Here is an 18,717-nt window from a genome sequence, read left to right as displayed (position 1 = left end):
GTACATAAAATTTTCAGAATTTTCTAAGCTCATTTAATGCTCGAAAATACACTGCGAAGTTCCGTGGGACCCACCGAAAAACGGTGTCGGAAAAATTCGAAATTTATGTCGTTGCGAAGCTCTCGACGAATGGAGCGTGCTGGTTGCCTAGTTTTCATAGTGGGATTCACGGTTTTCGAGAAATCTAGCCCAAAAGTCGAAATGGGCTAAAATCTTCCCGAGCTAAAATCGGACAATCCGCTCGATGGATTTCGGCGTTCTTGGTGTCTATGGAAAGCTCTCGCCGAGTAGATGGTTTTGGACACAAAACCCGATCCAATCGGTGACCGGATCGGCCGGATTTGGCCGAGGAAGCTGAAGCGGCGCGGCGCAGGGGACCTTCGCGCGGCGTTCCGGCGGCCTGCCGGGACGGCGGGAGGCCGGCGAGGAGAGGACGCAGGAGGCGGTGGCCGTGGCGAGGAGGAGAGAGAAAAGAGAGAGAGAAGGGGAGAGCGTCGCGCGCGGGAGGAAGAGGAAGAAAAAGAGAAGAGACCGGTCCGATTCGACCGGTCCGATCCGGTCCGGTTCGATTCGGCCGGTTCGATTCGAAATACAAAATTTTGAATTTTTACTCTGCCTCGGGACCGAAAACGAGGTCCAAAAATTCCGAAAAAATTCCCGAAAACTCAGAAAAATACGTAGACTCCAAATATATTTTTAGTTTTGCCACGTGGTCTTTAAATTAATTTTTAAAAATCATCAAAGTTTATATTTTCGGAAAATCGAACCCGATTTTTAAAATCCGAAAAATCTCAAAAAAATTCCTAAAATTCAAATAAAATTAAAATACCAAAAATACTCATAAATAATAAAATTTGGGGTGTTACATTCTTCCCCCCTTACAGAAAATTCGTCCTCGAATTTTTACACAAGGCAGAATAAAGTACATGATTATACATTGAACAAGTAAGGGTACTTGCTACGCATGTCCCGCTCTGACTCCCAGGTGCACTCTTCCACTGACTGACTCCTCCACAAAACCTTAACCATAGGGATCTGTTTGGATCTTAGCTGTCTTACTTGGTAGTCCACTATGGCTACAGGTTGCTCCTCAAATGTCAAATTCTCCTTTAGCTCTATCACATCCGGCTGCAGTACATGAGAAGGATCGGGAATGTATTTCCTGAGCATGGAGATGTGAAACACTGGATGAACGTGAGAAAGGTTGGTTGGTTGCTCCAACCGTGGCGGCAGCTCCAACTCTATCGGTAACCTCAAAGGTCCGATATACCGAGGTGCCAACTTGCCCTTCTTTACAAATCTCATGACTGACTTCATTGGAGATACATTAAGATATACATAGTCGCCCACTTCAAACTCCACATCCCTCCGTGCAGGTGCATAACTCTTACATCTCTGAAAAGTTGTCCTCGATCGTTCCACGATTAAAGGAACTACCTCCAAGTGTACTTGCACTAGGTCTACATCATGCACCTTCACTTCCCCATTTCCGTCCAACACGAGGAGACCTACACTTTCTTCCATATAGTGCCTCATAGGGTGCCATCCCTATCTTTGGAGTGATAACTGTTGTTATAGGCAAATTCCACCAAAGCTAGCTGCTCATCCCATTGACCTCCAAAATCCAAGACACTCATGCGAAGCATGTCTTCCAGTGTTTGGATTGTCCTTTCAGACTTGTCTGCATGCGAGGGTGGAAGGTCAGATTGATTGTGTGCCAAGTGCCTCTGCAACTTTCTCCAAAACCAGAAGTGAATCGGGCCCTCGTCGGATATTATGGAAGCCTAACTCCATGCAATCGACTATTTCTCGAATGTAGAGCCGCATCTTGTGCCACGTAGTATGTAGTCTTTACAGGTAAGAAGTGAGCTGATTTGGTCAAGCGGTCTACAATTACCCATATCGAATCATATCCTCGCGTGGTACGAGGCAACCCAGTCACAAAATCCATAGTGATCATTTCCCACTTCCATTCTCAGGATAGGAGCTCTTGCGGCTTCCACGACGGTCTCTGGTGTTCAAACTTCACCTTCTGACAAGTCAAGCACTTGGACACAAAGTCTACAATGTCTCTCTTCATGCCATTCCACCAGTAGCTATCTTTCACATCATGGTACATCTTGGTGGAACACAGGTGGACAACATGCAGTGTGTAGTGTGCCTCTTGCATGATTTCATTTCTGAGATTGTCCACATCGGGCACACATATCCTAGAACCTTGCACTAGGGCGCCATCATTGGCAAACCCAAACTCACCACCTTCACCTTGCTGTACTCTTTCTATGATCTTCATCAATTGTTGGTCTCTGTGCTGGGAAACTCTAACTCTATCCCTCAAGTCTGGCCTCACTGAAAAGTGAGCCAACAATACCCCCTCATCTGAAAGATCTAGGATTAAACCTTGATCCATCAACTCATGTACCTCCTGAATCAATGGTCTCTTCTCTACTGAAATGTGCCAAAGCGCGGAAGATTTTACGCTCAAGGCATCTGCTACAACATTGGCCTTCCTGTGGTGACCGGATGGTGCAATCATAGTCTTCGTAAGCTCCATCCATCTCCTCTGTCTCAAGTTTAAGTCCCTCTGTTGGAAGATGTACTTTAAACTCTTGTGGTCGGTGTATATCTCGCACACTTCGCCATACAGGTAGTGTCTCCAGATTTTTAGTGCAAAGATTACAGCCGCCATTTCCAAATCATGGGTGGGGTAGTTCTGCTCATGCCTCTTCAGCTGCCTTGAAGCATAAGCCACTACCTTTCCATTCTGCATCAAAACACACCCTAGGCCAACTCTGGAGGCATCACAATACACGGTGTATCCTTCACCACTCGCAGGTAGTGTCAACACAAAGCAGTGGTTAGACACTCCTTAAGCTTCTGGAAACTCACCTCACAGTCATCTGTCCAAATGAATGGAACATTCTTCCTGGTCAACTTAGTTAGGGGAGCCGCTATCCTGGAGAAATCTTGTACAAAACGCCTATAGTAACCAGCTAAACCCAGAAAACTTCGCACCTCAGTGACTGTTGTAGGCCTAAGCCAATCAGTTACAGCTTCAATTTTCTTGGGATCCACTTGAATACCGTCTCTAGAAACCACGTGTCCCAAGAATGAGATGCTTTCTAGCCAAAATTCACATTTCGAAAATTTGGCATATAGCTGGTGCTCCCTCAAAGTCTGCAACACCATCCTCAAGTGCCACACGTGTTCTTCCTCGGTCCGAGAGTATACCAGAATGTCATCTATGAATACGATGACAAAACGGTCCAAAAATGGCTTGAACACCCTGTTCATCAAGTCCATGAAGGCTGCTGGTGCATTAGTGAGTCCAAAAGACATCACCAAGAACTCATAATGACCATATCTTGTCCTGAAAGCCGTTTTGGACACGTCCTCATTCCTGATTCTCAACTGATGGTAGCCTGATCGCAGGTCTATCTTGGAAAAGAATCTAGCTCCTTGGAGCTGATCAAACAAATCATCGATCCGAGGAAGTGGATACTTGTTCTTCACAGTCACCTTGTTCGGTACCTGCGTAGTCAATGCACAACCTCAATGACCCATCCTTCTTTCTCACAAATAGAACAGGAGCACCCCAGGGTGAAGTGCTCGGACGTATGAAACCCTTGTCCAAAAGCTCCTGTAGTTGCTCCTTGACTCTTTCATTTATGCTGGTGCCTTGCTGTAAGGTGGCATGGATATGGGGTTTGTACCCGGAATAACATCAATGCAGAACTCTATTCCCCTTTCTGGTGGCAACCCTGGAAGCTCTTCAGGGAAGACACCCATAAATTCTCTGACAACAGGAACATTTTCCATGTCGACACCTTCTACAGATGTATCTCTCACTAATGCCAAATACCCTTGGCATCCACGCCTCAACATTTTTCTAGCACTAATTGCTGACACCAAATTATATGGAGCCAAGCTCCTGTCACCATCAAAACTAAACTCTTCCACACCAGGTATGTGGAAATACACCTTTTTGTTCCTGCAGTCTAAGGTGGCATAATGAGTTGCCAACCAGTCCATCCCCAGGATTACATCGAAATCCATTACTGGTAGAGGAACCAAGTCTGCTGGGAGGATCTTTCCATCCACTACCACTGGGCTACCCGGAAATACCATGTCTACTTCTATGTTGTCACTAAGTGGGGTAGCTACTGACAAAGGGCACTCTAAAGTTGTAGGGTTTCTACCCAACCTCATGGCAAACACAGGGGAGACAAATGAGTGCGTAGCACCGGATCTATCAAAACACGAGCCTCATAAGAATGTACTGAGAAGAATACCTGCCACAACTGCATTTGAAGCTTGAGCATCCTGGTGGGTCAGGGTGAAAACTCGAGCTTGTCCCCTACCCTGAGTGGCAGAACCCTGATACTGACTTCTACCTCCTGATCTGCCTCCAATTCCACGTCCCCCTTGTCCTCGGCCTTGTACCCGATCGCCGCTGCCATGTTGGAAGCACCGGATACAATTGTCGAGGAACATTTGCATGAGAACCACTGTGACCCCATCGTGGCTCATCAAAACAGGCGATCTTTAGCAAAGTGGCCCGGTTGGCCACACAAGCATACTCTCGACCCCATCAAACAAGGTCTGAATGTCCTCTTCACACCTGTGCACACGGTGCCAAAGAGGATCTGAACGAGCGAATCGCCTTGCCACGAACTATTACCACCTTTGGATCCGCACTAGTCTGAACCCTCGGGATTTGTGTCTAAAACCACTCCTCTTATTTCTGCTTCTTCCTCTGTAAGTAGTTTGGCCACCACTATCCATAGTACCCATGTGGGGAACACCTGAAGAACCCTCTGCTCTGTTTTTCTTTGCTCTTCCGCTGTCATCCACAGCATAGCTAACCTCAATCTGTCTGGCTCGATCCACCACCACATCAAAAGACTGATCAGACATCATGGCCAGGTTCGCATACCTCCTGTCAAGCCCCTTTAGGAATCTTTTCACCTTCATCTTTTCTGTAGCTACTGCTGCAGGGGCATATCTGCTCAATTCCAGAAATTCTGTAGCATATTCATCTACAGACCTGCCATTCTGTCTTAAGGCCTCAAAGGCCCACTGTTTCTGATCTCTGAAGCTTTCTGGCACAAACCGATTGATGAACAGTTCCACAAACTGAGCCCATGTCAAACCCTCCATCCGGGGTAACACGTAGTCATTCATCCATTGTCTAGGCATGGGCCCCATGACGTCTTTACACTCTATCAATCTTCTATCGATCAGCAATTACTGCTCGCCATCTGCGAGAATCCAAAAACCGATATGCGTCGTCGACACATCATAAGTACCGCACCAACTTCTTGAAGTTTATGATGCTTGTAAGATTCCTCTCTTGGTGCGGTGGATCCTCTGCTGTGGAGGATGGACCATATCTTGAGCCATCATGTCGATGGTTCTCTGCAGAACCCGGCTAGAGTAGGCGCCATGGGGTCCATGGGACCACTGTGCCATAAAGGATTCTGTCTTTGGGGTTGCTGCTCCTCTACTTGAGCGACTCTAGGCCTCCTACCCCGCCTCCTCGGGCGGCGCCTCATCTGTCCGACACCTCGTCGGGCACATCTGGTTACAGTGCGATGGCAGCTCTCACCTTCTACGCATTTTCCTGAAATTCAGCAGCATTAGCCCACAAACTTCAAAACTGCACATTATACAGCTCTATAGACTCATATTTATACATAACATATGGAGCTGAAACTAGAAGCAAAGATGACGATGCAAGACGAGTGTGGACCCTATATTTCGCATGTGACTCTATTAGACTCTTCCCAACACTTTAAACAACATTCCCTAAGAATGGAGCCTAAGCTCGATACCACATTTGTCACGACCCAACCTATGGGCCTGGGCCAAGACAAGGACACAGGCGACCTAAAGCCCCGAGGCCGTAGTAAGCCTTAACTATTCATTAACCCAACTCTAAGGCCCATTTGGGCCCAATTTGAGAAAACAAAGCGGACAGTCCGGCCATAAAATGGACTGTCCAACGGGGAGTTTTTGACTCACCCGACCTGTAAACACAATAAATACTCAATTGGGGAGCTCAGCTCACCCTCCACATACTCATCAACATAAAATAAATGGGAGCTCAGCTCCCTCATCCAATCCATCAACATGCATAACATATTTAAGTTTACAGTTCCAACATGATAAAAATATTACAGACCAAATTCAAATAAATACTGCTAACACATGCGGAAATTATATGATTAATTAAATTTACACAATATTGATAAACAACTGCGAGGTAGAAAAGCGAGTTAACCTAACAAAATATCCTCCGTGGCTGTAAAAATTTTTGAACATGAGTGAGCTTTCGTCTCAGATAGTAAAATATCAATCTTAACTATAATCTCTATAACTATCTGAAACTAATGCAACCTGTAGAGTGAAATGCAACATCAACACCATATTCACATCATAGCATCAAAAAGGTAATTTGGAGCACTCACACACCCTGTAACATCATTCATAGTATATGGGGTGATCCTATCTGACTCTCTTAAATCCAATCTGTGCCGTGAAGAACTCATTTCGGACTTCCACTTAAATACCAAATCGGGGTCCCAGAAGAACTCAAGCCGTGTATACCCCGAAGGACCGGGTCCCATCGATGAACTCAAGCCGTGTCTACACGTACTATCCATAGTCCACACCACATCACACGCACGCCAACGCTCGCACACTTCTCCAAATTACCACAACAACACTCATGGCACATTAACAGTTATCAATGCAACATAATTCATGCCTAGAGTTTAACTACATAAATATATGCATATAAGTGATGCATGGGCATGCTGAACATATAATAATATCGAAATTACAGTTAAAATTAATATTTTACTCACAGACTTGACGACAAATTACTGTGGCAGCTGGGCGGAGGAAGAAGGCTGTCCCAGCTCACCTGACAATTACATTATATCTATTTAATAAATTTGACTCAATACAACAAAGAAAAATATCAAGTACGTCCTAAGTCGTCGAAAATCCGTGAGTCTCCCTCTACCTAGGACCTACCCGACCTGCACAAGTGCTAAAATCGCACTCCTATATTCACACTACATATATCTACTGTTCATGCATATCACACTGCCCCTCCCGGCCCATCAAATCGATCATCCATCACTATACGCAAAATTTCAATTTAGTCCTTATTATTGATCATTTTTGCAAAAACTGCCCAAACAAGCTCTAAAAATTATAAAACTTTGCCCCGCGGTCCTTAGCAATATTACTAAGCTATTGCAAAAAGAATCGTAATTTTCTAAGCTACCACGAATATTTTATGGATTTTTAATCCTATTTAAGCACTAGAAAATTACGTAAAAACAAGGTTCGGGTTTACCTTTGCCGATTCTGACTTGAGAACGCGCTCGGGGCGTCGACAATGGGGCTAGCCAAAACCTTGGCCCAATTCGAGACTTTTCCAGAATGGAGTGCATGCGCGAATTTTGCGGGCAGATCAATCGTCGAATTTCCGCGAATCGAGGATACCTACGAAGCCCATAACACGGGGGTAGTACATAAAATTTTCAGAATTTTCTAAGCTCATTTAATGCTCGAAAATACACTGCGAAGTTCGTGGGACCCACCAAAAGCGGTGTCGGAAAAATTTGAAATTTATGTCGTTGCGAAGCTCTCGGCGAATGGAGTGTCTTTGGTGGCCTCGGTTTTCTCGTGGGATTCACGGTTTTCAGAAATCTAGCCCAAAAGTCGAAATGGGCTAAAATCTTCCCGAGCAAAAATCGGACAATCCGCTCGATGGATTTCGGCGTTCTTGGTGTCTATGGAAAGCTCTGCGAATAGATGGTTTTGGACATAAGACCCGGCCCAATCGGTGGCCGGATAGGCCGGATTTGGCCGGGGAAGGCTGAAGCGCGGCCGCAGGGACCTTCGCGGCGTTCCGGCTCGTCAGGCGGCTGACTGGAGGGCCGGCGAGGGGAGGCGCAGGGAGGGCGGCGGCCGGTGGCGGGAGGGGAGGAGAGAGAAAAGAGAGAGAGAAGGGGAGAGCGTCGCGCGCGGGAGGAAGAGGAAGAAAAAGAGAAGAGACCGGTCCGATTCGACCGGTCCGATCCGGTCCGGTTCGATTCGGCCGGTTCGATTCGAAATATAAAATTTTGAATTTTTACTCTGCCTCGGGACCGAAAACGAGGTCCAAAAATTCCGAAAAAATTCCCGAAAACTCAGAAAAATACGTAGACTCCAAATATATTTTTAGTTTTGCCACGTGGTCTTTAAATTAATTTTTAAACATCATCAAAGTTTATATTTTCGGAAAATCGAACCCGATTTTTAAAATCCGAAAAATCTCAAAAAAATTCCTAAAATTCAAATAAAATTAAAATACCAAAAATACTCATAAATAATAAAATTTGGGGTGTTACAAATTATTAATTAAATACATAAAACAAAATAAATTCGACAGAATTAAATAATAATAATAATAATAATAATAATAATAATAATAATAATAATAATAAAATTTGTAATGATTGACATGAATTTTAATTAAATTTAAAATAAATTTGACATGTAAGTTATTAATTGAAATTAATTTAAATATGATAAGATAATTTTTTATATGTAATTTCTCATACCAGAGATCAATGTATAGCATTATTAATACTGGGCTAAAATATATTGATTTCATACAAGGTTGTTGAAAATCCTGCATGTGAATTATAGAGGTGCGTGCCCTTAATGTAACTTGGGATGAAGACTTAACTCAGTATATATAAATTAGTCTAAAAATATCATTAATTCTAAGAGCGTTCTTTGTAAAAATTAAAAAATAAAGTTAAATATTATTTTCATAATTTTTAATATTTAAAAAAAAAATTATTAATGTAAACTTTCAATGTCAATATTAAAATTTTTTAAAAATATAAATATTAATAAAATAAAAAATTAAATATAAAATAAAAAAATTTATGAAAATATACGGATAAAATTAGACTTGGACAATGACTGATTCTGGGCATGAATTAATGATTCTGGTTCAAGGTTTAGGAAGATAGGAATTGACTCATTAGATTCCCATGATTTTAGTCCGTTTCAGTTTTAGTTTCAATTTTAATCAAATTGATTTTTTAAAAATTTTTGTTTTAAATTCGGTTTGATCTAAAATTAAACTGACATGTTTCAACTTGATTAAATATCAATTTTAATTTATTCAATTTTAATGAATTTTAATTTTGATTTAAATTAATATGATCGTAATTTTGAATCGACCCTTTAAAAAAATCGTAAAATACATAATTATAAAATCGCATTTAGTGTCATGACATTGGAACACAGTCTTGTCCACGCATTAGGTATGCTCAACAATAGATGTATTAAATGAGCCGTTGGCTCATGCAGCCAATGGGTTATTTGTTTCACATAATGACCATGACTACACCTAATTATACAACCCAAGTATGAATTATAAAAACTTAACCTTTTGGCTTTCATTCATTGTTTGAAATTGGTTTCATTACTCAGAAATTGGAGGAAACTAAACAGTAATGAATAAAATAGCAGAAATAAAGTAGGATCTGCTCATGGGGTGTCTCGTGTCTAGAGTCCCTTTATTCTTTTGCATGTATATATGTGCTTACAAATTTACAATGGCAATTCTAATATGTGAAAAAGAAAGCCAAAACTGAAATGATGCTGTTTAAGGTTTTCAAGCTTTCGGATTTACGAGATGAAGAAATATTGATGTTGTTCATGGTCCGAAGGATGAAGAATACGGATTGAATTGACGTTGATAACCTTTTAAGTTATTGAATAGAAAGTAAAATAGGATAAGCGTATTTAATAATTTTCTCTCATATAGGTATCAAATTGTACTTGTTAAGAGTTAGATTACATGTTAAGATAGAATCATGAGTACAAATATGACCACCTATATTATCTTAGGTATTTGGAATGAGAAATATCAAGAAATAAAAAGTATTTGAAAAAAATAATTATATTTGAAAATATCAATAAACCGAGTATTTTTGAGTATTCATTTTATTGAGTTTAGAAATATTTATGCATATGTTTTATTTGAGTGTTATATATTAAATACTTATTAGTTGAACTCATTTGTATATATAATTAATTAAATATATAAATATATATAATTATTTAAATTTTATTTATAAATTTTTAATTATTATATTTTAAGAAATAGGATTAAATTAATTTTTTTATAAGATTACTAAATTTGTAAAGAAAAAATTATTGACAAAATTATTTTTTTTATACAAATTATTAATTAGATATATAACACTGATTAAATTTAATAGCATTAGATAGTAATAATGGAATTTGTAACTATTCATAAAAATGTATCACTTAAGCTAATAAAAATACTTAAATGGGGCGCCTCTTTTTATTTTTATTTTTATTTTTATTTTTATATATAAAAATTAATTTATTTAATTAAATATTACTTCTTATCTAAATATTTTTAAATTCAATTATTGAAATTTTATCTCAACTATTAAATTTAAAATTCTTTTTAGTAAATTTTTTAATAATTTTAAAATTTTCTTTAAGTTTAAAAATTTAAAAGTTATAAAACTATACTCATTATATTAAATATCTTTAAAATTATAATTTTTAATTAAAATTTTAATTATGTTAAAAAAAGAATGAATTATTTCTTAAAATATATATATAATTATTCACTAAAAAATTATTTTAAAAATTTAAATATATTTTTAAAAATATTTATTATATTTAAAATATAAGATTCTAGTAATGACATTTTAAAAATTATCAAATGACATATATTTTTTTCTATTTTATTTATCATTTTTATTAGTATATGTCAAATAATTTAAAAAATAATTAAGAAAATCTATTAATCAACTTATTATTTATTAAATTTGAGTAAAATTTTATTTGTAATATAATTATAAAAATATAAATATATTAAAATATATAATAAATTATATTATTAAAATAAAATAATAAATAATTCGCTCAGGCAAAATACTATTTTAAAATGAATTTTATATTTAAGTTATTAATTGTATTAAAGTCACAAATATTTTACTCATGATCACTCCTTCTATATATATATATATATATAAGTAATTTTTATATTTAAAAAAGAAATTATGGCCGAAATGAATCCAGCCCCACCCTCTATACTTTTCCTCAAATTCGAGCTACGAGGGCCGAGATGGAGGCCCAGAACCCAAGATCAGATCTGCATTACCTTCCGGCCTTCGGCCGCGGACCGTTCTCTCCAACAGCAGCCTCGGTCTTTCATTTTCATCATTCCTTAGGAACCCAATGATGACTTCAAACGAGTTCAACTTCACATTAGCTGCAAGTTGCAACACCTTTCAAAAGAACTAATGAACTATGGCGTACCAAAGTCCGCTGAAGTTGCCCAAAGGATCCTGCGTCTCTGACTCTACCCAAAAGGGCACTTTTGCCTTCCCAACCCACCCAAAGACTACAAATTCAAATCAAACCCAACTTCTTTTTCTTTTTCTTTTTCTTTATCTCTCTTTCTCTCTCTTTAGTATGTATACAAACGCAAAAATGGTCTCTATTAACTCTCAAAGGACTAAACTTTTTCTCTCCTTTTGTATATATATTCCCTCGTAGTTTAACTCAGAATTCGCAATCTTATTGAACCATGGCTCTTGTGTATAAGCTGCCATCGCTTTCTTCTTCTTCTTCTTTATCTGGACAAAATTTCAAGCATTTCTTCTTAATCCCAAAAACCATATGCTCTTTACATTTCAAAAGCTCACCTTTTACTGAGAAACATTCAATTGAGAGATACCAAAGAGACCACTGGCTTTATAAGGATCAGCTAGATCTTTACCATTACCAATCTTCTTCTTCTTCTTCTTCATGCCCTCTCCCATCTGACAAAGAGTCTATAAGGCAAAACGACATAGCTTTGCAGCTACCAGAGCTGAGGAAGCTACTTCAAGTGCTTAAAGAGAAGAGAGAGACTTTTGGTAAAGATGGAGAGAAGTGTGGGCCAGGGCATGTGTATTTGGTAGGTACAGGCCCAGGGGATCCGGAATTGTTGACATTGAAGGCAGTGAGAGTAATACAAAAAGCTGATCTTTTGTTGTATGATAGGTTGGTGTCCAATGATGTTCTGGATTTGGTTGGTCCTGATGCTAGGTTGCTTTATGTAGGCAAGACTGCTGGCTACCATAGCAGAACCCAGGTAAACTAAGAAAAATGGCTGTCTGCTTAAATGCAAATTTTATTTTTTTTAAGCAAGTTTGGGATTGGGGAATTGGGTTTTTATTGATTTTGCAATGGGTTTTTGATTTGGTCCAGTTTTTATTGTTAAAGTTAAGATTTTTTTGGGCTCAACTGGAATTGGTTGTTTGGATTTTGTTATAAATTTTTGAACTTTTTTTTTTCTCTTCATGAACTGTTTCAATTTCCTCCTAATAAATTTCAAATTTTCGACTTTTAAAACTGGTATTTGCGATTAATTTAGCTGGACATTTATCGTTAGTTAAGTATTTCATTTCTTGTTGGTATAATTCATTTCATGTTTCTTGAAATAATGGGATTAGGGTTGTGTTGAAATGAGTTTAGGAGTAACTTTGGAATTGGTTTCTTTTGCAGGAGGAGATACATGAGCTGCTTTTGAGTTTTGCTGAAGCAGGAGCTACTGTTGTGAGACTTAAAGGAGGGGATCCGCTGGTGAGTTTCTGTTATGAAAATTGGTTTACAAATGCACATTCATGTTCTTTCTAGTCATGCTTTGATATTACTTAATTTTGGGTTTTCAAGGTATTTGGAAGGGGTGGAGAGGAGATGGATTTTCTCCAACAGCAAGGAATTCAAGTGAAAGTTATTCCAGGTATGATTCTGTACACTTGTCTCTCAAATTTTATTCTCAAGTTTGGACATTTAAAAATGATCAACATTTAGTCTAGTGATGGTGGCTGTCCGGAAAATGGCTGCCACATCAGAAGGTGATAATAGAATTTGGAATTTGGTTATGTGCCATTTGAAGAAAATTAGGTGTTCATTTTTTTTTTCAGAAACAGATAGCTTTGTCCTTCAATGATGTTACATAATATGATCTTCATCTATGAACTTTGGTACTAATAATACCAGGTTTGGTTGCATTCAACTTAGACAATTATTACAAGGAGGTGACATTGAATTGCCATCTTTGTTATGAGGAAAAGTGGGATATAAGACTCAGTATTGGCATTCATTTACTGTAGGGAATTCACTAAGCCTTAACCCATTGTCATAATTTTCCATCCAAATCAGGTTGAGCTATTGAGAATTGTCTTTTTAAATTAGTGAAGAACATGTAAAGTTTGTCTGGAAGTGATGTCAGCCTTTTCTTTTGTTATGCTTCTCCTATGTTTTGCTTGTTATCTACTCCACATGGGGCCGTGGACAGCACTATAATAATGCCTACTGAATCCTACATTCTCATTGTTTCTTTCCTTGAAGGGTGGATGGAATTGAGAGGGGTAATAGGAAAAGGTGATGCACTGATGCCCCAATAGGGCTTGGGTTGGATCAAATTGGATGAGAAATACACTGATGTCTAACCTGTAAACTTTTCCATTTAATATATTGTGCCTTATTGAGGTTAATCAGATGGTATCATACCAACACTGGATCCACTGTTTTTGCTCTTATTTTACCTTCATTTTTATGTATAGCTAATCTTATGCATCTGGAAGGGAAAATCACCTAAGTTCTGACTGTAATTTTCCATTGATTGCTGTGCAGGTATCACTGCTGCTTCAGGGATTGCAGCAGAGTTAGGCATTCCATTAACACACCGAGGTGTTGCGAATAGTGTTAGATTTCTAACAGGACATTCGAGGAAAGGAGGAACGGATCCGCTTTTTGTAGCAGAAAATGCAGCTGACCCTGATTCAACCTTGGTAGTTTATATGGGCTTGGCAACCCTCCCTTCTCTTGCATCCAAGTTGATGCATCATGGTCTCCCATTAAATACACCAGCTGCTGCAGTGGAGCGAGGGACCACACCTAAGCAGCGTGTGGTAAGTATAATCCTGGACATATATGTAAAGTAGGCTGCAGGAAGCCAAAAGCAGATTTTGGATTTTGAAGTGCCCATGTTTCTTACAGAACATGGAAAATAAGGAGAAAAAAAAAGAAGCATAATTGCTTTGGACTAAAATTTATTTAACTAGGCTTCGCTTTTTCATATTTTTCACATCGAGACCCATCATTTCTTATTGACCATGGCAAGTCTCAGGGAAGGTTTTCACAAAATGCCTACTTGATATTAATTATTTGGTTGACATAAGAAGAATTAGAAAAAGAAAAATTGATTCCCTACCTATTAAGTGAAAATTGTAGTCTGATTTTGCTTTTGCTAGTTTTATGGAGGTGTCTGGAATTGAAACATTTTTATAAGGAATCTTTCACTTGAGCATGCACATTAGTCTACACATCTCCGTCTTTCTTTCTTTCTTATTCATTTCTTTTAGCATGTAGTTCTCAGAAAAACCTTACTTGTTAAACTTGAATAATAATGTGAATGAATTGAATCCTCAAAGTTTTATGAGATGCTAAAAGTTAAATATAAAGTTTACATGTAATTGACATTTATTTGGAATTGAATGGTTCCATCTGATGGCTTGTTAGAAATGCACCTAAATGCTATGCAAAACAATGAAGAACAGATATGTAGAATCAATAATTTGCGAATTTTGCTTCTTTTCTATTCCAGCTCCCATAGGATTATGGTTTGCCTTTACTGAAATATCATATTTGTGAATTGTGAGGTCTTTTGAGCCATAGAATACTGCAAACATCATTTACTAATAGGATACTTTTTGAGGCACACATGTACATAAAAAGCATGCCTATTTTGAAGTTCTGATGCTGTCAACTGATTGTAGTTGCACCTGCAATCATCCAGGTTTTTGCAGAACTAAAGGATCTTGCTAATGAAATTGCATCAGCTGAGTTAGTTTCGCCTACACTGATTGTAATCGGGAAGGTCGTTGCACTCTCACCATTCTGGCCACATTCTTCCAAAGAAGCATCATGTTTGATGGAGGCTGTATAAGAGAAATTCACGGCATGTGCACAATGATATAATGAAATTCAGTTCTTTTGCTGCAATTCGGGGATTACCTGTTACTTGTGTGTGAAGTTATATCTGAATGTGGAACTTCAGCATTTCACGATATGCAATTTTCTTGTGTTGTGGTCGATTGGATCGGTTCCGGCAGCGTCGTGAAATTTAAACAGTCTCACTCTATATGATAGGGAGCTCTTTGATCCTTTTGCTCTTTAAGCATCTGGAAAATGGCTGCCGTTTTGTTTCTATTTTCTTGCTATTCGATTGGCCTGAAAGGGAAATATTGGCATTTGTCATTCCAATTTTGGAACATGAGTCTAAATTTCAGATTCAAATAATTGTTGTAATTCTTTCTGATGAGTTGAGGGTATAAGATTAAATTCCTTCATCAAATTGTTTCGGATTTTAAATTTCATTCTTGATCATGTATCAAGCAAATGCAGAAATACATGAAACCCCAACCAAGTACAGATGCACACGAAACATTCTGCAAATTACCAGCGGCCATATACTGCATTCCTGTCGAAAGTTGAATGAAGGATGTGCATGATATGCTTTGTAGTCATTTGTGCTTTTCATTAAGGATGTGCATAATATGTCCAGATTGATGAATTTTCTTGAACTGAATATTGAAGGTACGTTCTTGAAACTGTTCTTGAATGCATCAACTGAGTCATTTTTCTTATTGTTATTTCAAGATTTCTTGAAGTTATAATATTTCATTAAAATAAGAAGAATGCAATTAAATTTTATTGGATCAACAATTGAAATAAGAGAAATTAGAAGTTTGAAAGTGGTGATGATCAAAGATAAAGACTGGTGGTTCTAGCTAGCCTGCATATGGTTAGACCGTAAAAACAATAAGCTAGACAGGAATAATTTGCATCTATTGTTTGGAATTAAAGACAGAACAAAGAAAATGTGCAAGGATTTATTTATTTTTTAATTTTAATAAATCACATATTCCTTTGACGTGGTACAGAAGCCACCTGTGATTTTGATAAGATTTGCCACCTTTTTATATTAACATATATTTCGTTTGAGAACAGATAACTTCTTCCCAGATTATCTTCTTTGGTGAAGACTATTCCATGAATAACTTCTTCCCAAATTATCTTCTTTGGTGAAGACTATTCCATGAATAACTTCTTCCAAGAGACTTCGTTAGGAATAAATCATTTAATAAAAAAAATTCAATTAAATTTTCTTACAATCAAGTTTAATTTTTATTTTTATAAAAATAATTTTTTTTTTAAGTTAATAAGAATTTGACTCTTCCATTCCCAAAATAAAATTAACCAAATTAATTGAATTGAATTTTTATAAAATCTTAGATTTCTAACAAGAGAGAGAGGACAAGAGTTCTTGATAAAACTATATAGATTTTGATTAGTATGAACAATATATTGATGTATTTATAAACTCATTATTGGCTAATATATATTTCCACAAATAGACTTAAAGGTGGTAATTTTTTTATTAAAATCGGATTTTATAATTAAATTTTTAAAATAATAATTTTAAATATGTCAAATTGATATAAATAATTATATTTTTAAGATGTTCTAAAAATAATTTGATACGTCACACTTATTCCATGTTGGGAATAATAAAAATTTTTAGATATATCAAGATGTATAAAATAATTTATACATTTTTTAAATTTTTTTAAAAAAATATTTTTTATACTTTTTAGTGTTAGGGTATTCAGAAAAATTAATCAATAAAAAATATTTTTCTTATTAAAAAAAATTAAATAATAAAAAAAGAAATCATTTTTTATTTTAAACTTATTAAAGTATAAATATATTTATATATATAAAAAATATATATTATTAATTTAATATTATAATTAAATAATTAAAAATATTTTTATAAAAAATATTTTTTTTATCATCTATAAATTATTTTTTATAAAATAAGTGAAATTTTAACTAATTAAAATTTTTGAAAAAAGATATTTAGCTTATTAAAAATTATATAATAAGATATATTATTATATTAATTCTTAATTTAAAAAGTATTATGCACTCGGAACTACTCCAACGGGATTCCCACGGGAGAAACGTGCATATCACGCATGAAAAGGGACAGTGAAATTGGGCTCCCCGCTGCGTTCGTCAAGCGTCGGAAAGCGAAGGAAACCTGTCATTCTTTTGTAGAGAATTGCAACTTTCACGTGCTCTTCATTCATAATTTATATATTTATTTTTTATTAAATGAAGGTTGAATAGATTAAATAAATAAACAGAGAATGGTAGATTTCTCTTTTTTTTCAGCATGAAAATAAATAATTTAAAATAAAAAAAAAAACAAATAGAACCCATCAATATAAAAAAAAAAACACTACTAATCTTGAGATTTTAGACTTTGAATCTTTCAAATATCTTATAATGAATAATTATTTTAAACTAAGCCTCCTTTAATATATATATATATTTTATTAAATAGGAAAATGATTTTTTTTTTATTTTGATAAATTACAAAAAAAAAATAAAAAAAACAATTAGTGAACAGATAATGACATCAAAGACACAAGAAGAGAAATTTATAATTGTTTATTAAGAGAGATCCAAAACTATTTGGGGTGAAACCATGTGAGCCCATTCATCCTTTTCCATCGTTGAATAGGTCAGAGAAGTGAAATTAATGTCAGCTTAATTATTTTCCAGGAAAATGACAACCCAATTCGATTGGTGAATTGCAGTTTGCTCTTGTTTGCATCATTCAATGAATCTAAATTATTATAAAACGTGACCAATGTGGTTTAAGATATACATATGCTTTTACAACAAAATGTATGTGAATTTTGATCATTTTTTTCATTTTAATTATGTTATTTGGGGTTTGTACCTACTAAGTTCAATCAATATTTATATATTAAATTTTAAAATGTGATTAATTATGGCATAATGATGTCATATTTGTGAATTTTAACTTTTTAATTCAATTTTTTTTAATTTTTAATCATTTGATAATATTTTGAAAATTTGTTTATATTTTATCTAAAATTGAAATTGAAAATTCTCCCAATTTCAATTTCAATTTCAATTTCAATTTTGGATAAAATTTGATAAAAAACTTTTCAAAATTCAGTAAATTGATACAAAATTTTTAAAAAAATTGTATTAAAATGTCAAAACTTGTAAAGGTTTAAATTTTTGACACAATTAAGCCATTAATTATTTATATTTTTCTGTTTGATAGGAAATAAATTCAATTTTAATTTATATTCTTCACGTATCTTTATTATATGATCCCAACATTCAATTTTAAATTCATTTTCTTTTATTAAAAAAATTTTACAATTCATCATTAATAAGTATTATAAGATAAGTAAATCATAATCTTCTTATTAAAAAAATATAAACATAAATGATGGAAGAAATCTTTTATAATATTGCTCATTTAAAAATTTATTATTTTTTTATTACTTATAAGAGATATTAAACCATTAAATATTAGTGGAGGAATAGGCTGTATTACTAAACTCTATTAATAAAAGTTAATTACATATATAAATTATTTTTATTAATAATCTATATATAAATTATTTTTATTAATAATTTATATTTTAAAATTTTAATAATTTTATAAAATATTTAAAAATTTGTAAATATTATTATAATAAACAAATATTT

The 18,717-nt window shown here is 35.6% G+C and overlaps 1 protein-coding gene across 2 annotated transcripts; it reads left to right on the top strand.

Moving 5' to 3' along the window:
* Window positions 1-11,444: 11,444 nt before the first annotated feature.
* LOC110650581 (S-adenosyl-L-methionine-dependent uroporphyrinogen III methyltransferase, chloroplastic) lies at window positions 11,445-15,469 on the top strand. Of its 2 annotated transcripts, none has more exons than XM_021805618.2 (5): window positions 11,445-12,199; window positions 12,613-12,690; window positions 12,781-12,850; window positions 13,747-14,024; window positions 14,892-15,469. In XM_021805618.2, the coding sequence occupies exons 1-5, from the start codon at window positions 11,651-11,653 to the stop codon at window positions 14,925-14,927; spliced, it is 1,011 nt and encodes a 336-aa protein (XP_021661310.1). In that variant the 5' UTR covers window positions 11,445-11,650; the 3' UTR covers window positions 14,928-15,469. The 2 variants fall into 2 exon arrangements, with proteins under 2 accessions (XP_021661310.1, XP_021661309.1); XM_021805617.2 differs by having other exon boundaries at window positions 11,484-12,199; window positions 14,912-15,469.
* Window positions 15,470-18,717: the final 3,248 nt, after the last annotated feature.

Source organism: Hevea brasiliensis, chromosome 14, assembly GCF_030052815.1.
Source record: "Hevea brasiliensis isolate MT/VB/25A 57/8 chromosome 14, ASM3005281v1, whole genome shotgun sequence".
In the NCBI taxonomy this organism is placed as follows: Eukaryota; Viridiplantae; Streptophyta; class Magnoliopsida; order Malpighiales; family Euphorbiaceae; genus Hevea; species Hevea brasiliensis.
This window is presented reverse-complemented; position numbering and strand designations above follow the sequence as displayed.